The sequence below is a fragment of the Hemibagrus wyckioides genome, linkage group LG08 (genome assembly GCF_019097595.1).
Source record: "Hemibagrus wyckioides isolate EC202008001 linkage group LG08, SWU_Hwy_1.0, whole genome shotgun sequence".
NCBI lineage: Eukaryota > Metazoa > Chordata > Actinopteri > Siluriformes > Bagridae > Hemibagrus > Hemibagrus wyckioides.
The window spans coordinates 21,317,309-21,339,835 of record NC_080717.1 but is presented as its reverse complement, the minus strand read 5'-3'; the positions used below and the strand labels follow the sequence as shown (position 1 = coordinate 21,339,835).

General features: G+C 39.3%; 1 protein-coding gene across 2 annotated transcripts in view; it reads right to left on the bottom strand.

Moving 5' to 3' along the window:
• Window positions 1-22,527, bottom strand: part of macrod1 (mono-ADP ribosylhydrolase 1) — a 75,321-nt gene that overhangs the window by 16,309 nt on the left and 36,485 nt on the right. For both annotated transcript variants that reach the window (XM_058396933.1, XM_058396932.1), the window contains 2 exons: window positions 14,747-14,776; window positions 4,046-4,162 (listed from right to left, as the gene is read on the bottom strand). In XM_058396933.1, coding sequence (XP_058252916.1) covers window positions 4,046-4,162; window positions 14,747-14,776 — 147 coding nt within the window. The remainder of the gene's footprint in view (window positions 1-4,045; window positions 4,163-14,746; window positions 14,777-22,527) is intronic.

The window sequence follows — 22,527 nt, the reverse complement described above, 5'->3', positions numbered from 1 at the left end:
TGCTATACTTTCAATCCCTTCCTGTGTTTTGCTCTTTGCCATTTTCCCCTGCAGCATTTTTGCTGCTTCTCTCTCTCTCTCTCTCTCTCTCTCTCACACACCTGGAATCACTGGATGCTACCTAATTGCTTCTTTCTACCGCCCACCACTGAGCACTAAACACAAACAGATGCATACACTCACATACACTGGGGCATGCACAAATACGCACACACACACACACACACATGGACATTTTAGTCTATAAAATCTCAACCACAGTGCATAGCCTCAAACACTAAAAGCGCCCTGAATAATGGCGTCAAAACAGCAGCATAATGTACACAGACACACAGCTCTACCTTGCAATGAGAACAGAAAGAGAACAAACAACCAACACACTCCTGTGCACACACACACACGCACACAGGGACAGACAAGATCTGACTAACGGTTTCAGCAAAGCCTTAAAAACCCAGATAAGAACACTGCTATTTGCAGGCCAGATGCTGATCCTCGCTAGTGGATCTTTTCACTCATGCTTGAAGATTGTGTAAACACATCCCACTGGCTAGACTCGATGTGAATCATTGAGCAACTGACTATTCAACATGATCCAAATGTTTATCATACTAAAGACTGATCAAGAAATAAGTCATAGTATTATAAAAAAAAAAAAAAAAAAAAACTCTACCTGATTAGAAGTGAGTGGAGGTGCTGAGATTTCTCTACACCACAGTGTTGTTGAATCAGAAATTGTGTATAACGGCAGCTCTGACAGATAAACACAACTCCAGCTGTAATTCTAATGACAGATTAATATTAATGCACTCATTTCTATCGCTAGAAGTTTCACTAATTCACATCAGACCTCAAAAAAAAAAGTAATTTCAGTGACTTTGGTTGTTGGTGTAAGCTGGATGGAGTATTAACCTCCTACAACCTGGCGTCCACATATGTGGACATCACATTTTTGGTTATGTGCACCATAATACTTAATTATTTGTAACTGGAACCTGTTGTTCCCAAAGAAGTGGCTTCATGTTCAAAGATAATATCTGGTTATTATATTTATTGGTTCCTCCTAACCCCAAATAGGTAGAAGAAATCTAAAATGCAAGCTCAGGTCTTAGGAGGTTAAAGGAACTTTTCACACACAATAGTCTTGAGAGTTTACACAGAATGGTATGAATGGTAAAAAACACCAAAACAAGCAAAAATTGCTTGACAGACGATGTCCAGAGTGACTGAATGTAACAGGACGGATATGGTAGCTCACTCTATACAACTGTACTGAACAGAAAAGCATCTCAGAACACACAGCCTGCAGTACCTTCAGATGGATGAGCTACATCAGAAGAAGACTGCAGCAGGTTGCACTCCTGTCATCCAAGAAGATACAGTAGGCACTGACACTGGTCAGCTGAAGATTAGAAAAATGCCACTTGCCCTGTCAGTGATCTGTAGGTGTGACTGAGGTCAAACCCCCACCACTTTTTTTTAATAAATCCAGTCTTTTTCTTACCTCACTTTCTGAAAGTGCACATAACCTTTATGTAATATCCTGTGACGGTAACTGATATAAAAACATTGCTCACTTCACACGGCTATGTTCGCACCACGGATTGCGATATGATCACCTTATTGTATCATTAATTCAAAACTACAAACACGGAATTGCGGCACATGAGAGGAAAACGTATCTATCTATCTCCTAAGTGACATCTCCCTACAATACATAAATTCATTCATTTATATGCAGTACGCTTTATCCTGGTCAGGGTCACGGTAGATCCAGAGCTTAACCTGGGAATGCAGTCTGGATCAGATGCCAGACCTCTGCACAAATTCACATCTAGGGGCAATTTTATCATAGCTAATATGCCTATTGGCATGTTCATGAGTGGTAGGAGGCAAGCGGAGAAGCTGGGCTATACGCAGACGTAGAGAAAGAACATGCAAAACTCCACACGGACCGTAACCTGAGCTCAGGATCGAACCATGGACAAATGCTCTGAGGTATACCATCGATCCTCAACAGAGTCCTGATCAATTTAAACTAGGCTGGAGAAAACAAAGCCAAAATCTCTCAGCCTCACAGACTTAAATTATTCTTTTTTTTTGGCAGTAATTAGTAAATAGACTGTAATCATAAAAGTAAGCTGATAATAAGAACAATAATAATAGTACTATAGTAACCGTATTATTAGTAATACCAGTTTTATAGTGGTGGTTACTTTAGAAGCTACAACTGTACCACACAACACTACAGATGGACAGATGCCTCCTAACACCTGCTGTGTAAAGCCTGAATCTGTGAGGTTATTTACTCGCTGAGCTTGACACCGTTTCCGCGCTTCACGTACAGGGTCTTAAAGTCGGCCTTATCCGGTCAAACAGCGATCCTCGATCCTGGCCTCCTCTGTCACTCACCTTCTGCTGCGCACAAGCAGTTTAAACATTTATTACACATTCAGAAAGTGTCTGACAAACAGCAGTACATAAAACACAAGTCACAAACTGAATAACGCACTCCAATAATTAATGCTAAATATATTATTTACTATTCTAGAAAGAGAGTGGGAGTTCACAGAAATGATCTGAAAATAATCGTAACCAAACGACGGACATTTTCAAGCATGTGTTTATGTATCGATCAAGCTGTATATATACGACCGACTGTGTGCTCTCTATCTCTCCATCGTCACACAGCTAGGTAAGGAGGGGTGGGGATAGGGTCATAAATTAGGCAGGGAAATTACTGCTAAGTGTGCGAATAAATTAAAGTGCACTTGCTTCTGTAAACACTGTCTGACTACATAATTGCTGAACACACTGTAGGAGAAGGAGGGAGGGAGGAAGCGAGGGAGGGAGGGAAGACGGGAATGGAGACAGCAAGAAAGAGAGAGAGAGAGAGAGAGAGAGAGAGAGATCATCAAAGACCAGGAAGAGAAAAGATACAGGAAAACAGCAGTTGGCTGGATAATGTGAATCTGATTTCCACAGCATGACTCACAAACTCACAGAGGCATTTATACCAATAAAAATCATCCGTAGTGGCATCAGGACATTTTCAAGTACTTCTGTAAGCTTCTATGGGTAAGAGTGCCTGCCAATTGCTATAAAGGTAAAACACATAAAAGTGAGAAGAAATAAATGTGTACTGTTTTTCAGTTTCTGTTGCACTGCTTGTAAGAAGCTTCCCCTACACACACTGCCATTTATTCATTTCTGCTTTCAACGGCTTGATTTCCAGCAAATATTCCTGAAACAAACTGCAATTGACACCTACAGTATGGTTTAGATTTGATTAAATAGAGAGAGAGAGAGAGAGAGAGAGAGAGTGAGAACATTAACGTTGCTATGCCTATTGGAGTTTTTCTATCTAGATTAAAATTAGTGCTATATTTTAGATCAGCTGCATAAAACTATCACACGGTACCAAAAACCCCACCAACATGATATCCAGAGCCACTAAATACTTCCTTTAGATAAACACATCACATCTACAGTCAACTCCAGATTTATTGGTACTCTCTAAAAATGACATCATTAAAACTTTTTACACTTCATACCTTTCCTTAAAAAATAGTTCCATATGAGTTACAACAGCTTTTTTCTCTCTCCAACAATAGCTAGAAAAATGATCAGCACCTCGAAGAAATTTTAACCCAAATCCTGGCCGCCCGGTGCATCTTTCCGAAAGTTAATGATGGCAAACTTGCATCCAAATCAACTCACAAATATTATATGATGATAATCTCTCTGGATTTGCTGCCTGTTGAAACTCTGGGGTCTTCACTGAAGTTGGCTTTCGCGTTCACAAACCTCCAAATACAAATGAGCTTGAAATATTCTTGGAGGAATGCACACAAGGTCCCTCTACAAGTGTCTCATCCTTGTTGAATATTACTTAAAAGTTAAAATATTGGACAATATTAAAAAACAACAGCAACAAAAAACCATATGTACAGGAAATCTCACTCATTGCATGCGTTATTCATTTTTTTACTTATTTTCATAAAAGGCGCTAATAATTAACTGCTCGTAAACAGAAGTGACTCACGTTTGGCTGGAAGGCCGTATGCTCCAGTTATCTTAGCCTCTCCGGTTTCACACCCTCCCAGAGTGGAACATTCCTTCCTCAGGAGAGGACCTGCCCCACGATGGATGGTTCCGTCCACTGCAGGGGTAGAAAACATCAGAATGTTAATGAGCAAAAAAAAAAACGTCAGTCTAACCATCATCAGAGAACAGGACGTAGGTCAATGCTAATGATACATGTGGCCTTGGATACAAATGCAATTTTACATGAGCTCAGACATGAAGAGCTGCAGCACTGCATGCTGCTGTTAATGCAAAGCGTTCTGTTTCCTGCGGTGTTCTGGGAAGCCGCTGTTCTCCAGTGCATTTTGGGATGCTGCACAGAAACAGCTGCTTTCTCTCAGAATTGACAGCGGCATTTTGTTGGAAGCGCTCAAGGGCTTTTATCGCCCTGCTTAAAGAGCACTGCACTCCGACTCTGTAAGAGACACACTGTGATACACAGAGCAGGAGATGAAGAGGGAAAGTATATAGGAACAGCAGAGAAGAAGAGGAATGGAGGTGAGAAAGAGATTCGCGGCACACAAACTGTTTTATCAGAAGTGAGCAAAAACAAGAGCAAAGGAAGAAAAGAGAAATAAAGACGACGCGAACGTGGTGATGAAAGATGGCCGAGGGGAATAAACTCACTTCCTGTGTAATTGTAACGCATAAATACACACACGATGATTAAATGCTGACTTTTTGTTAGCAGGTGTTAATTGGCTCTGCGCTTACCCGACTAGGGACCTGATAACATGTGGAAAAAATAAATCTTATGGCACATGCTCTTACACCGTGCATTTTTATTTTTTTTTATCAGACACAAAGCCGCACAAATGTGCACACACACACACACACACACACACACACACACTTACACACACACACTGTATGCAGGTCTGTAAACACCAGTATCTCATTAACTGCTGCTCAATTTTAAGCCTGATCTTGGATTGGCTTGGAATCTCCGACTGGTGAATGAGTTCCTGTCATTGGCTGATTAGCTGGTTACCATGGCAGCCATTAGCAGAAACGTTTGATTGGATCAGGCACATCTGCTTACCACTGCCACAATTCCCTCTGAAACACACTTCCTCACGTCCTCCTTTTTTTCTTGCTCTTAATATTCAAAGAAATGGCTCCTGGCTGAGCCACGATTACTTCATGGCATAGAAAACATTTTCTTTACTGATTATTTAGCTGGCTGTGTGTGTACAAATGTCACTTTCACTGAGAGAGTTGAAAGGAGTGGACACCTGTGGAAAGTCTTATAAAGTAGTATGTAACGCAGTTTACATGAAATCCTGTAGGGAGTCAGGACAAGAGATGAATATGGATGGCACGGTGCAGGAGGATGTGAAGATGAAGCAGCTTACAGAATAAATGGTATTTATCTGCACTGTACATTTCCTAAGCTGCTTAAAACTGCGAGGACGAACGCAGGCAACAAATTCTCGCCATCTCTTACTCGGTAATACTCAAACTACTTGACTTGATGAGACGCGGTGGGTGTTGTGAATTAGAATTCTGATTCCTCCAGTGATAAACAAACACCTATGCTTGGAAAAATACTTGCAGCATCAAGCAGAACCAATGTTCTGCTACTCCGTGTCTGGTACTCTGGGGAGGATTTGTATTATAAGATATTCTTCTATTCTTAATATTCAAGGCAGAAAAAACCCCATGAACCCGTCTTGAACGTCACTGAATGTAGATTCTTTACATTCTTCCCTTAAGTGGAAGCTAAATATGCAAAAAATCTTAAATGTTTTTTTTTTTTTATTTTTTTTTTTTTTTTTACAATAACCAGGTTTTTTCAAGATGATAAATCGGTAAAAGTCAAAAGTATTCTTTAATACTTTTAATGGGCAAGATCATTTTTTTTCCTTCAAAAGGCAAAAAAGCTGATTAGTCACTTAATTGAAGCAGTAATTGAAAAATACTTGTGAAAGGCCAAGGACAGAATAATAAATGCATGCTCAGAGGCAATTACAGGAACAGATGCAGATAGACTGTGATGTGCACTTGGGCTATTTCTGATATCCGAGTATCTGTTAGAGGGTAAAAAAGAGATAAATGGTTAACTGCAAGGAGGAACAAAATGTCGGTCTACATCATAACAAAAGCAATTTCCTTTCTGCAATTAAATATTAATGATAAATTTAATATAGAGAACAAATTAATCGCTATATTGACTCTCTATACAGAAGTGGTATTAAACCAACACAAACTTGCTATAGTGTACTGTATACTCTTAACTACAGCACATTGGTGCATAAACTGGGTAATTAAATTATTTAATAAATATTTCTTATAGCCTAACATAAAGCCAGGAATTATTTAACCTCTTACTATCGGCAAAAACTGAGGAGCGGGGCATTGCTTTAGTCACATTTTCAAGCTGGGCCAGTGAAATCTTATTGATATTTGCTTCATCTGCATTGTTCTGCTGATGGATCACACCATCGGGCAGGAGATCATTCAATCTTAACTGATTCATCACTGAGCTGGTTAAACTGCTGTAAGCAAGCCTAGTGCTGCACGAATTAAACAACATGGCTATCTCAGCAGCAAAATATTGGTAGACAAGACAGCTCTGTGAATTATTCAGCATTTTAATATTTGTATGCTTATTGCTCTTTTAATGGCATGACATCAATGGCTAATTCCATGGCAGGAACAGATACTAGATATTCTAGTAGTTTCTATAATATTACAACAAAAGAATCTTATCTTATTTCAACTGTATTATGAACAGTAGCTATATGAAGTCCTTCACTTTAATACTCAATAAGAACTCCAGGATTTTATTTTATTATTTGAATATTAGCATCTCTAACGTTGACTGAGTAGACGTGCTTAAAAGACACACATCGCTCTAATTTTGTCTATCCAACACAGAACAAGAACCTTTCACAGGTAATGAACCCAGAAGAACACATTTATACAAGAGAACAAGACCAAGTGAACTCATTTATACAGTTAACACCAGACTGACCTCAAGAACTTAACCTCATGGTTTCATAATTATGATTAAGAAGGTCAAAAGTATAGGGAGATCCTTTAATCCAGACCCCCCCACCAAGCATGTGCTACACCTAAGTCTCACTGTCCATATCTTATCCTACCCTCGCTTTCTCTCTTTCCCTCCTTAACGCTGAGAGACTCTTCTGCTGCATAGTCTGTCCCCGGCTAATTATCACCCAGGTTCAGCAGGTCTTAACAAACCTCAAGAGTGAGGAACACAAAGAGATAGGGAGGGTGTGAGAGCACAAGAAAAAGGAGAGGAGTGGCGTGAACTGGAGAGAGGAAAGTGTTGGGAAAGAGCGTGCTGAATAGAAAGGATAGGATAAGAGAGGACAGGAGAGAAGAAGGTGCGTGATTAGAGAGAGTGTTACAGAAAATCTGAGAGAGGAGAGAATAGGAAAGGAGAAGGAAATATGTGTGTTTTGGAGAGAGAGTCTGTGAAGAACATGAGGAAGGTGTGTGTTGGCACGCAGGTGACAAAAAATAGGGAGTTAAAAATGAGAGAAGCGTTAGAGTGCTGGCAAGAGAAGGAGCAGAAGGGCAGAGAGGGATGGAGGGGTAGAGAGGTAGACTGAAAGCAGAAGGAAGAATGATGAAAGAATGATGGGTGACATGGCAGGAAAGGACAGTGAGGTAATGGTCAGGACTAAATCAGGAGCTTTGTGTTTCACAGACTGCATAAAACCCACATCAATACAACAAAGTGCAGCTCTGCATTTGTCTTTCGGTGTATGTGTTTGTGTGTGTGTGTGTGTGTGTGTGTGGTAGTTCTGATGAGTAAAATGTGAAGCAGAGATTTATCACAGGTATTGATTACCTCACAGCCAGGCACTTAACACCGGTACACACACACACGCATACAACACAATCATACACACACACACACACACACCCCAAAGTCCTGAGTCAACACAGTAAGAAATTACAGTTTATTTGCACAGCACTCTACTTCCATCAGCTACAGAAGAAATCATCTTTCACACACTCACACACACCACTCACAATGATAAGTAACCTACAGTGCTGACCAACTACTAAGAAAAAAACAGACTGTTTTCTCCTCCACAGGCAATCCAGTCTGCTTCTGCTTATTATCACTGTTTTCTCACCTACACTGCCATTTTTCATAACAGAATTTTATTCTATTACACATCAAACCTTGGAACATCTGATCTGATACCCAGGACAGTATCAGACTCATGGCAGCAAAAAAATGGTGCAAAGAAAAGAATAAATTTAATCCTGTACCAAATGAGACTGGAACTGGATTTGTGGATTTTTGGGAAATGTAATTGTATGCTTATTCTTAATATACACTTGGGATTAAGCACTGCTTTTTAGGAACACATGTACACCTAAATGTTTCTGAAATTATTAAATCAGCTACTTGATTGGTAAAACAGTGTAATGCATAAACTCATGCAGATATGCGGCAGCAGCTTCAGGTAATGTTCACATCAACCATCAGAATAAGGAGGAAAAAAATGTGATCCGGTTATTTTTGACCATGGCATGAGTGATGGTGCCAGATATGCTGGTTTGAGGATTTCTTACAGAGAGAGAGAGAGAGAGAGAGAGAGAGAGACAAAGAGACAGAGAGAGAGAGAGACAGAGAGAGACAAAGAGACAGAGAGATAGACAGACAGAGAGAGACAGACAGAGAGAGAGAGATTAGAGCTTAGTACAGTTTATAAAGAACATTGGATTGGGTAATATAATTATATTTTTGTTTCATTAATTTGGAGTATCCTACATTTGAAACATTTTTAAATAAAAGAAAATGTGATCAAATTCCAAGGAACACGGGTATGTGAATCGAACCATTATCTCAGATCTAATTGGAAGAGGCCGAGATGTGAATCTTTCTAATTAGGCATTTGACACACACAACACATATTGTCTTATAACTAGTAGCACTGTCCATCTCTCTTTTCTCTACAGGCATAAATGATTTATCCATAAAGTGTGCAGGCCTTTAATAAAGCAATAAAACTCTTATTAGTCTCCCATTATGACTGGATAGCAAGTACTTTAATACAGAAAGTTAGCTAGTCATTTAATATAATAGAATATTGCCTTCTATAATTGCTACTCTGTCCCTTTTGTTTTTTTTACCTGTGGTTATAAGTGTGAATAAACTGTAATAAAACAAAAAGAACTTCCAGGTGTTTGGACTGGTGGTGTACATTAACCACCAATTAAAGCCCTCTTAGGATCCTTTTAACATACAATCAGTGTCATCATCCTAAATCAACCAACCAGCTCAAAATCCTGGCAACTCCACAATAAATCTAATGACCAGCCTGGAACCATGGGAAAGTGCACTGAAAAGAGAAAATCCATCATATCTCTGACATCATTAATGCCTAAAATATAATTCATGCGCCGACTGGTCAGACTGGAGCTTTAAGGATGTCTTGTTAGCAGGCTGGAGGTGGTGAGAAATGTGACGAGTTGTGGAAACGAATTCTCTGGTAATCTTTTACATTGGACAAAAAAGTCCAGCACAAAAGAGTGGCACAGAGGTGACAAACGGTCCGCAAAACCAAGGTAAAAGCATAACTACTCATTCATATCAATACTCTGGTTAACGTATAGCTTCAGAATCTTTACTGATGTCAAGGTAGAAAACTATAACCTATTTTACTTGATTGACTAAACGTATGAAAGTAATACGACAAGCTTCACAAAAGAAAAGGACTCAAATTGCGCCCTGATTTTAATTCAAATGAAATTTATTTTCATTTCATTTCATTTAGTTAGTGCTCCTATCATGAAGGAATGCTTTAGCTACTAGTTACTAACTATTCCTAATTTCTTAAACGTCAGCTAACACGATATCTGATATCTTGACCGCTTCCAATGATGCACGTAGTTAATATAGAATTACAAGTGTACAGAGCAGCAGATAGATTACAGTGATACATATTAAGTCTCATTCTCCCAAAGAAAATTTTTTTGTTGAATTTGTTAGGAATTTCGATCAAAACCATAAAGCTGTCTGATGTTAAAAGTTCACATTCTGTCTTTATAAATAAATGATTATAGAGAAATGTAGTGATTTAGAGAGTCAGAAGCATTAAGTGAAAGAAAATCTCAGGTAAAGTACAGATACTTAAAAGTTGTACTTATATATATAGAGCAACAAAGTATAATTCCTAACTTTTCGAATAATTCTGGAATTTTTTGGAAATGGCCATCACCAAAAGCTATTTATATCAATTTTGAGATTTTACAAACATTATAAGATAAACAGGGATATACAAATGATAATGATACATGATAAATGGATGAAGTGATTTAGTTTTGCTTCAGAAATGACATGTAATGTCTAGTAGCGAGGCATGACATTTAATCAAAAGTTACATAAAGAGGTTAGTAAAGCAGAATCTGCTGAAGCTATCCCATCTGATCCTTTTTCGGGGTCTTTCTTGTAAAAACAGATGAATAGATTTTCACCTTTCGTATTACGATGCACCATCCACAAGCTGTTATGTTCTCTGCTTCCAGACTTTGTCTTTTTTAGCCCTTGTAAGTCACATTTGTTTGTGTTATAAATTACATTTTAATGATGCTTAATAAAACCAAACCTTTCCGGGGAGATTTAATGTCCACCTTGAATCATAAATGGATACCTTGCATTTTTAAATATGAAAGGGGATTGTATGGATGCTTAAGGTAACAGCTGGGTGTTGAGAAGTGGATGAAGAGAATGCTTTTTGTTAGTGTCGATGTGTGTGCGTGTGTGTTTTATCTGTCCAGATGGTACGCATTGATTATCCGATGCTGTGGGTGCAAGTCGGGTGAATTCTTACAGCCAGAAGCTGCCAGTACTAAAGCGCAGGCGGCTGCTAAAGAACCTGTTTAAACGCTGGGCTGCAATCTGAGGTACTGTACAGAAAATATAGATAGAGACGTATACACATATAACAGTTGTTCTCTGTAACTAAACTTAATTAAACTCCACCAATGGAAAACACGGGCCAGTGTTATTCTATTTATCATTTATTCTCATCATTATGAGTCATTATTTGACTCGCCATAAAACCTGAACCGATTTAGTCCAAAACTCAATAGCTAAAATTGTGCCTTATAAATAATGGACCTAATGTGACGGAACAAAAAGATCTAGGTCTACAATAAATAAAGCAATTTTACTGTACACATTTAAATCCTGTGCATAAAATAAATATTTACTGAGGAATCGATGGAACTGAAATCAGGAATCCATTCGAGAAATTCTAATACAGAAAACAGCAGGAAATAAATAACATTACCTTAAGGAATAAAAGACTGCAATCGTCGTATTTATACCTACTATAAGTAGAATTCAATTTAATATTACAAATAAAAAGCCTAAAGATGCGTAATGGCTATTTGTTTCGTTTTTTTAACTACATATAAAAAAGCACACATTTCCAATATATCTCACACTTATATATATATATACATATATATATATATATATATATATAGTGTGTAATTTGATGATTCACACAAGCCTAAAGCTAAACAATTAGATTATGATTGGTGTAGTGTCTGAATAACGACATATAAGGTTATTCAAAAGGTCCACTTTGATAGCTGTTGGCCTATTAGTTGTACTATAAACAATTTCTGCAAATAAATAACCATCCATTACCTTTACACAGTGCTGGTACATAATACTAAGATTTTACTGTTTATCTGTGAGGCATATTTTTTTTCTTCCCCTTTTTAAAGACACGAATCTCTGTGGCAAGATATAAATGTAACTCTCTTTCAAAGAAATCCTAAATTATTAAGATCTTTTCTGGCATGGCCAAGGTCACACGCTGTTAAAGGTTAAGGTGCGAGTCACGGAGGAGAACACCCACACTGTTGTATGGCATTCCTGGTACACACAGTGAAGACCTTTCCTAAGAGCTATATATGTATATATATATTTTTTTTTAGGAACATTACCACAACTCGAATTAGTCATCATTCTTCTCCCAAAGAGAGATGAGTCACAATTCTGAAACATCAATAATTTTCAGTCTGTCCATTTCAAAATCCTGTTTAGAAGGAAAAAAAAACAAAAAAAAAAAACACACCCACGCATAAAAGCAATTACATGTGAGCTGAGATTGCAGCTACATGAAAGCCCTAAAACATGTCAGTGTGCTTCTTCTACAAGCTTCCAGGCTTGGACACTGAGTGCACTTCCTCCTGACAAATGGTTCATCATTACCAGGCAGATATAATAAATATGTTTGTCCACATCTATTTCTGTAGACATGCTTTACTTTACTCTTTACAGCTCACCTACTCTTCAGCATTTCACTTAACCCCAATAAGAATCTTGGAACACTGATACTGGAACAGGTGATCGGATTATATTAAAAACAACTAAACATGTGTTCAGAAGTGATTATCCTGTACCTCTCCTAGACGTGAAGCATCCATGAATTAAGGCTATACGTGAGGTTGTATAATAGCTGGCATGTGGGGTCATCAATCCGGATGAATCACAAGCCATCACCGCTGAGCTCGTATAGCTGTAGAGAAATTGTTATTTTTGCCACGTTCACAATCTTGTAATGTTGCAGAATGAGTGACACTCAGCTTTGACCTCTTTATGTGCTGCAAAATGCCAGTCTTATGCTTTAGACGTGTAGCGGCTGGGAAAAACCTTTCAGAGATTTTGACCTTTTCGTTTAGATGAATTCGGAAAACTTGCTCCGATTCGTCATGGCTTTAACAATTAATGTCAAAAATGTAATTAATTGGAATCCATTTACGTCTTTAGAGGTATCCTATTTTGATTACCTGACTTTACAAAATGAATTACATAATTCCCATAGTCTCTAACTACACAACACTTATTCTAATTATACCGACTGATTCACACGGTCATCGATCTGGGTTTAAACAGAGAAAGCAAACAACGGAGCAACTTACAATTGACCTGATACATCAAGCCCGCATGTTTAATGTCATTGTTAGATTATTTCTATTATTTACAGGTTGGCTTAGTAAACATGGCAATAAACCTGATGCGATTAGGCTGGTTTGCATAGCTATCTAAGAAGCAATGATTCCATTATCATGGTTAGTCTGTCTTACAGGCTGCTAAATAAATCTCGCTAAGCTGCAGGACAGACTGCACACACATGCCTTCATTACTGATGAGAGTGTAGACAAATTGAGACACTACTTAAGGATATTTATGTTTTGCTAAGAGTCATTTTTTTTTTTTTTTTTTACATATTATTAAAGCAAAGGCTTGGATCTAGGCAAGGAACGAAATGATTCGTTTTAAAAAATCCATTTCCTTTCCATCATCTGATTATGCCTGAAACTCCCTCTTTCCTTAACAAACTGAAATAAAAATCTTATATCAGAATTAAATGAAAAACAATTTAACGAAATGGATATTGAAAGTATTGCTTTCAAAACCAGCCAACATAAAATTAGCAGACATGAATTGATTTCTGTCTCTCTCTCTCTCTCTCTCTTTTTTTTTCTTCCTGTGGAACGTCTGCATGATATGACCTGGCGGCTGGCAGGAAGAGAGTAAATTCAGTGTGGGCATATTGTGAAGTTTAACCGTCTTGTACAAAAACAGCATGTGTGTGTTTTCAGTGCCAAGTGAAAGACCAAGGGGATAAATAGATAGATTTGCAATTAAAAAATGTAATCATTTAAATAATTAATGTATAATTATACACTCACCATCCACTCTAATGGGAACACCTGTATCCCTGCTCATTTATATAGGAATCCAATCAGCCAATCATGTGGCAGCAGCGCAGTGGGTCAAGAGATGTTCACACCGAACATCAGAATGATGAGAAGTGATGTTGCTGCCAGATGGGCTGATTTGAGGATTTCAGAAACTAGCAGATATCTTCACATTCTACAATTTACACAGAATGGTGCAAAAAAACAAAAAACAATGCCACACGTCAGAAGAGATCACGTTTTCCCCATTCCGATGTTTGATTATCTGAAGCATTATCATGAATAAGCCTTCCATCTGTTTCTAAAATTCCAGTTGTATAAATAATTCAATGTTATTTAAATATTTAAGTGTCAAAAAATATCACAAGATATTGTGACAAACTGACGCTAAACTACGACTAAAACTGAAGGCTAAATTAGAATTGCTAAAATGACGGACTCGCACACGCAGCAGTCCGACATTGTCAAGCTCGTCTTATCCGACTATGTTTTGAGCTGCGGCGATTTGTTTGTTTGAGAGAGCGAGGGATTGTGCGAGTGTGTAGGCAAACGTGTGTATGATATATGGAAACAGGTTGCACCATCGATTGCAGAGGTTTTCCTGTGTCACATTCTGCCTCTAATCACTCCATTGCTCCTCAAAAAGTGTGTTCTTCCCATATAAACACACCTCTAATGTCAAAGAGAGGTGCAAAACTCGGGCTCACACAGCAGCATGCGGATACACACACACACACACACACACACACACACAGAATACAAGTTCTGTTTCTCACTTACACTCCAGCTCTCTTTCCTCTTTCTCACTTTGGTTTCCTCCTGCTGTTTCACTTTCTCCTCATAATTCACCCGCATCCCGCTTTACCCAAACACTTTCTTTTCTTATGTTTGAATTTTTTTCCCCTCTCACTCATTCCACCTTTGAAAATGACGGAAAAAAGAGACTCACCCCCTCCTCCGCCCAGCAGGGTCTTGTTGGCTGAAATGACAAACAGAAAACAGAAGAGTGTTCAGGGAAAAACTTATCAGAATGACAAATACTGGGCTTTCCAGCCCAACGCCTGTAACCAATATGATTACTGTTCAGATTAAGGAGAGAAAAATGTATGAGTCGTTCTAACCCATAAGGATTAAGGTAAGGCTGGTCTACCTGTGCACTGACCTGAATGTTAAATAGTCCATTCAGAAGTATGTGTCATCACTCTTTAGCTGGGTTGAAAAGCTTTAGCCTGTTGCTGAAATGCTCATGTCAGACTTGGCTTTTAAGCCTGCAATAATTCCACAGCTATGCAAAGCAGCAGCATTAAACAATTCAAGCTTATAAAATAAAGAAGACTTGCAGGAAAAGGTTGAATCCAGACTAATTCATAAGGTTGGAGATGGATAATGTAGGTGAAAAAGCAGTCAGTGCTTCTGTGTGGGTGAGAAACAAAGCACCTTGATAACTCAGGTATATGTTCTTTACACATACTCTACAGTAAACACTGCAGGATAATATTTTCTCAGTCTGAGACTGGAAATATTGAATACTACTACACATTTGGAGTAAAAGACAATAAAACCATTTTTTTTCTCAATCTAATCATTACCTACTATCTGTGTAATATAGCCAAAAGTATCTGGACACCTGACCATTACACGCATATGCTGACATTTCGCAAATTGTTGTCACAAATTTGAAGCACAATTATCTATAATGTCTTTGTATGCTACTGAATTACAAAATTCTCTTCATTAGAACTAAGTGGCCCAAACCTGTTCCAGCATGACATTACACCTGTGCATAAAGCAAAGCCCATAAAGCCATGGTTTGGAAAGGCTGGAGTGGAAGAAAATAAGTGTCCTGTACAGAGACCTGACCTCAACCCAGCTGAACACCTTTGGGATGAACTCAAACACTGAACGATCTTTTCAACCCATGTCAGTAACTAAGCACACAAATGCTATTGCAGCTGAATGGCAACAGCTAAAATCTAATGAAACACCTCCGCATCAAAGGAGACTGGATGTATAATGGGATGTTCATGAAGCACATACTGTATGGGTGTAATTGGTCAGATGTCCACATACTTTTGGAAATACAATTTAAATGTGCTTACCACATTCCCCTGTTCTAAGGGCATTTAGTATACTTTAATATTTTCTCATACTGCCTAGTCTTACATGCCAGGCAGCTAAAATGGCTGCCTTTCTTGTTTACATGCAGGCCATGAATATTTGAGCATCTATGAATATATTGGGGCTCTTAAGCACACTCTCTTGATGACTGGTGTTAAATTAGCAATGTAGTGCTCATGTCCCTAAAATCTCATCATTCTGTTTGGTGAAGCAGTGTTGGCATTTTCTGTGTAAATGCCACCTTGGGTGTAGAAAAAGCTCAGACAGGGCTCATGTTCCTCAGAGTGTACAGCTGGTAAAAGGAGAGCTTAGCAATATAGAGCAGCACCTGAGGGCCAAGATACAGTACCCTGCCTGTGGCTCAATGAGGATTAAACGGCACACTTTTGTATTTAGAATGGATGAGCCTGGTCAATACAAGACATACTAGCAAATCGAATACTGGATTTACTTTTATTCCTGAGTGGTTGAGCGTTAAGGACATTGCTCATGGGTTCAACGGTGACACTGTGGAAGTCCTGAGATATTAATTAACAAGCTTCTGGCTACTGAACCTGTACAACCAAGCTACTGCATCTGTAAGCACAAACTACCATATGCTGGTATTCATACAATTCTGCAAAGGCTTTAATTTTCATCTAATGAAAATGAATGAGGTTTAGATTGAAGGCAGGAGGTATGATGGTGCAGCAGGTAATGTTGCTGTTTCACTGATCCATGGTGCCCAGTTTGATCCTGAGCTTGCGTTACTCTGTATCTCCCTGTGGGTTTCTTACCACCTCCCAAAAATGTGCAACAGGTTAATGGTGCCTTTCAGTGGACTAGAATACCACCCTGGATGTACAACCCAACCCCAGGGTTCCCACAACAGGCTCCAGATCCACCACAACAACTAACCAGGATAAAGTGGCTACTGTAGATGAAGATGGATTGAATGCAAGGTGCAGAGAATACTGGGAACTTTCAACAAATGGTGAGAACATGCCCTGGCTAGGACATCAGTTTTTGGAAGATGGGAGGAAACCAGAGAAACAGAGGAAACCCATATCAAAATTATTTCAACTGGCCACAATTTCTAGATACATATATGATTATAAAAGGAAGCTCTGACTTGTTCTCCCACTTGTAAAACAAACGACTTTTTAGGTTTTGTGTGCAAAGACACTAAGCACAATTACATTCATTCATCTTGTGGCTTAATCACACCACCATCAACCCTAAACATAATGACCATTTTAGGGATAATTGTGAGGCCACCAGTTTACTTGAATCAGACATTATAAAGGCTTGGTGGACACTGAGAGTTCTTGACACCGTACTCAGGATAATGTACTCTGGCTGATGAACTGGAAGGACCTTAACGCTGAACAAAAAAATGGACAGCATGGTTTAATCCAAGATTAGGGGTTTATTAATCAGGGCAAAGAGAGAAAAGCTGTAATCAGGGGGAAATTACTGAAACTGCTTCTTGACCACTAGTATAATATCAGTAAACAGGCATTACTGAACCCCTGCTGAGATTGATGGAGGTTTGTATGTGAGGCAGCGCCTGAAGCTGGAGGAGGGCTGTGCGCAAGTAACACTTTATGACCAGACTGCACAGCTCCATCACAAATGAGCAATTTGATAGTTGATTAAATGTCTCTCATTTGAATTTCATTATATCTGTGCACACAGTGAATAAAGCAAGCAGTCAGCAATGCCTTTATACAGAGAGCTGTTAAACCCAGGCCATGGAAGTAAAATCAAAGAGCTTTTTATAGCATTGTACACCTGAATGGAGACAAGGCTGTAAATAAACATGCAAACACACAAAAAGCAAGATAAACATCACCAAATTCAGAGACACTCAACCGACACACACACAGACACACACACAAAAACACTGTGGATGGAGAGGTAACCATAGCAACGTCAAAGCCCAAAGGTTTTATACTGAAACCTTATTTACTTATTTAATTACACAGAGAGGGGAAACGGGGAGAAAGATAGAGAGAACTGGAGAAGATGAGAGTGCGAAACAAGAAAGAATGAATAAAATAAAGGAGGGAGGGAAGGAAGGAAGGAAGGAAGAAAAAAAGGGAGAGAGAGAAAACTGATGGGGAGACATGAGAGAAAGAGAGAGAAAAAAAAAAAGAAAAACAGAGAGAAAGGATATAATTTGCCAGCGGTGGTGCCGCTCTGTGCTGTCTGTCAAAAAAAAAGACTACTAGTGAAGAGGAAAAGGGATCAGACATGCATGAGGAAGGACAGGCAGGGAAACAGTGAGGGAGAAGATGAGTGCAGGCGGTTTGTCCCTGATACCCCAGGGAGAGAGATTTGCCATCTGCCAGAACCCTGTATGTGCAGCTGTACCCAGGAGAAGGGTGGCAGAGCAACCATAGAGCTCTTTCGCTCTTTCATATATGCATGGATGCACACACACACACAGCCTAGTGAGATGAAACGATATGATCAGACTGAACATGTCAACGTGTTCAACACACACGTTTTGCTCACATCCATAACAATCCCCCTTAGACAGAAGGCACATTAACTTCAATGCCAAGGTTAAGAGTGAAAGAAAGCCCCTAAAATTGACTCTTTCTTCCCAGTGGAAAAAAGATCAAATAAAGGCAAATAAAGTGTATAAACATAAGAGTGAGTATATCTGGATTACAATTACAAAGAAAAAAAAAAAAAACAAAGATGGGAGAGGGAACAGACAGTACAAGCAGAAAGACAGACAAGCAAGATAAAGAGAGAGAGTCAGGAAGAGTGTGTGCTCAAATGGAAAAGCAACAAAAAACCTTTTAGAAACGGCAAAAGCGCTGGGTATTAATGCTATATCATTTCAGGTAGAACACACAGATCGGTCTTTGTGTCCTGATGAGGACGTCCCATCTACATAGCTAATGAATGCTATGTTACACCTAAACCTAACCCTAAACTTAACCGTAGTTAACTTCAGGCTCTTTTAAGTTTTTGTGACTGCAGATTATGTAAAAGTTCAATTCTTTTAGGGACATTTGGTCCCCACATAGATAGCAAAACAAGCCCATACCCGTGAAGAGTCGATGGACAGCAAGCATGGTTTTAAAGAAGGGAGAAGAGAAAAGAGCAAAAGGTAGGAAGCGCTCACATCAAAAGAGAGTGAGTGACACAGGTAGAGAGGAGCAGAGTGAACGAGAACGCCAGCCACAAGATGATGACATGATATAGTGTGGTTTGAAGATGTGGTGGAAAGAGAACAGGAACAGAGAGAATGGAGAATGTGAGTGTGCCGTGGTGAGAGAAGGTGTGTTAGTGTGGAATGAGCTGCTGGATCTTAAAGAGCATTCAGGGCTTTTATCAGAGAACCCTGAGGTTTCAGTTTACTCAGCCAGGTTCTGAGTAAAGGCCTTATATTGTACTATGGACAGTTAATTACATTACTTATCAAAATCCCAGAATCTAAATCACCAGAATGTGATTTTCAAGCTTTAGCAAAATCACACTGTGTGCTAAACGAATCAATTTACATCGACTCCACCCTGTATTTTGCACTTTTAAGTCGAAACTGCTATATTCACTTGCAAATTCGACTTTTTCAAAAAAAATTTTTATAGGTGTTCCGCATTTAAAAATACAGTCCTCAGTTATGAAACCATCCATCCATTATCTATACCCGCTTTATTCCTAATTAGGGTCACGGGGATCTGCTGGAGCCTATCCTACATTGGGCGAAAGGCAGGGGTACACCCTGGACAGGTCGCCAGTCCATCACAGGGTCAGGGCCACAGGGACAACCACACACACTCACTCCTATGGGCAATTTAGAATTACCAATAAACCGGGAGGAAGCCGGAATTAACCCATGCAGGTACAGGGAGAACATGCCCCTGAGAACAAGGCCCCTGCCTGTTCGAACCCGGGATTCGAACCCAGGACTCGAACCCAGGACCTTCTTGCTGTGAGGCAACAGTGCAAACCACCAAGCCACTGTGCTTCCCGTTATGGAACCAGTATGCTTCTATTGTGTTGGATTTTATCACTGTTGTTTGTAGTTTTCCACATGCAAACCTTTAGTTAATCAAGAATGAATGAGGTGCAGGCACATTGAGTGCAGGCAAGTCTTGAACAAAACAAAATCTGAATCTAAGAACTAATATGAGCTGGATTTTGCAGTTGCTCCTTCAGTCATTTGGAAAAAAACAAAAAAGAAAATATCCAAAAATATAGACGAGAGATTGGGCATTTCTGGCTTATGTAATATAAGAATTCCTCTCTTGCCAAAACTTTATCAGCCTCCTTTTCAACTCCTGGGTCCACCTGAACACCAAGGAACTTCTCCCTGAGTTATTTTGGCTTTTTCCATCTTATACAAACTTATTTTTTATTCTCACACTGGCTGGTGCTCAAAAGAAAAAATCTGCTTTGTGGTACGCCGTTCTTGCTATTTCATCTACCTGTGCTCACATTATAAGATTCATTGTGGTTTATGTAAAACACGCTGTAAAAAATGTCGGAGCAGCTGTGCCTGCTCACACACTTGGTAAGTCGTGTCTCTAAACTGCTCACGCTTAACGAGCAGATGTGATGAGCATGCTCAAAGAGTAACGGTGATGTGACGAGCATGCTCACTGATTTCAGGGGGTGGTTGTAGACTCAAATAAATTGTTGACGACAGGTCTTTGCTCTAGGTTCGCCCTCTCTACATCATATTCCTTTCATATCTCTCCTTTGGGCATCTACGCTGTTTTCTTCTGCAAAATATCAATGCCATCTGCTCGTTCGTCCTCCTGCTTTAAGTCTATACTATTGCTCATTAGAGTGTGTTCAATGCCACTTTTAAGAGTAAACTTTTACGGCATATATGATAACTCTGAACAATTACAGATGCAGTATAATAATGTGAATAGAAATCACAACGTATGCAAATATAATTTATAGGTACATTAAGGAAAATGAATGGAAATCGTGTATATTTTACCGGAAATCGTCCACATGTTAATGGACATTATGTATGTAGTTGGAAATCATGTGTATGTTAATTAAAATCATGTATGCTAATGCAAGTCATTTTTATTAAAAAGCATGAAAAAGGTTGTACAGACTGTACAATACTAGTGGAAAGTGTGTGTGTGTGTGTGTGTGTGTGTGCATGGAGTGGAAGCGTGTGTGTTCTTGTGTCTAAAATAGCATTTCACAGGGGTGAGTGGGTGAAGTACAGTGAGCGAGTGAGACGCACTGTGCTAGGGGATAGTAACAGATGTCCTTAGTGTCTGACACTCCAGAACCCTGCCAACACTTTGGCTAACACACACATACAAGCCTAATAGTCACTTCCTCCCACTTAGTACATATGCATTCACTAACACTTGACTCCGTTCTTGGACAATCTTACACAGCTTAACGATTCATCTGGGCAATAGCAACATCTGGATTGGCTGAACCACAGGCCTGGCAGTTGAAGCGCTGGTCTAATATAAGATGAAATAGACGCCCTACTGCAAACTCGTCTTTCCCAACATCCGTTTTGCTTTTGATTGTACGGATGATAATCGCAGAGGCAAATATATTGCTGATAGAAAACTGTTGTGCTAGACCTGAGAGACCAATATGTGTCAAGTGTGATTTAGTTTGTCACATAATTTAAGATACTACTGCAGGCCATGCTAGGTGGAAACAACCAGAGCCCCTTACATGCTTTTTTAACATCTCTAACTACACGGATCAGGCATAACAGTGAATTATACTGATTATCTCCTCATCATGGCACCTGTTAGTGGGTGGGATATATTAAGCAGCATGTGAACATTTTGTCCTCAAAGTTGATGTGTTAGAAGCAGGAAAAATGGGCAAGTGTAAGGATTTGAGCGAGTTTGACAAAGGGACAAATTGTTTTGGCTAGACGACTGAATCAGAGCATCTCCAAAACTGCAGCTCTTGTGGGGTGTTCCCGGTCTACAGTGGTCAGTATCTGTCAAAAGAGGTCCAAGGAAGGAACAGTGGTGAACCGGCGAGAGGGTCATGGGCGGCCAAGGCTCATTGATGCACGTGGGGAGTGAAGGCTGGACCGTGTGATCCGATCCAACAGACGAGCTACTGTTGCTCAAACTGCTGAAGAAGTTAATGCTGGTTCTGATAGAAAGATGTCAGAATACACAGTGCATGATGGGTCAGAGCGGTTTTGGGAGCAAAAGTGGGACCAACATAATACTAGGCAGGTGGTCATAATGTTATGCCTGATCGGTGTAGAGCCATAGTTTCTCTGTAGTTTCAAATATTCGAGTGCTTTAAATGTCATCCACTGCCAATGCTTTAAATTAACACTAGATTTAAATAAATATGTGCTAGATATAACAGCACAAGAGTAATAAGACCTCTGAGGGTTACGATGTAGGGCCAGAGTTGGTGGAAGATGTTGTGTCCAGTCTTATTTCAGGGATAGCAGATGTCTCCCTTAGCCTGCAATAAAGCTTTCTGATGCACAGCTCCACTGATTGTTTTTTTTTGTACACAGATGCACAGCATATGCTAATTTAAGCACATTTTGAGTCAGAAGGGAAAATATGCTTGGTGTCAAAAAGTAGCGCATTTAGTTAATAAGGTGTAGCGAGGATGAGGAAGTTTTTTGTACAGGGGAACGAG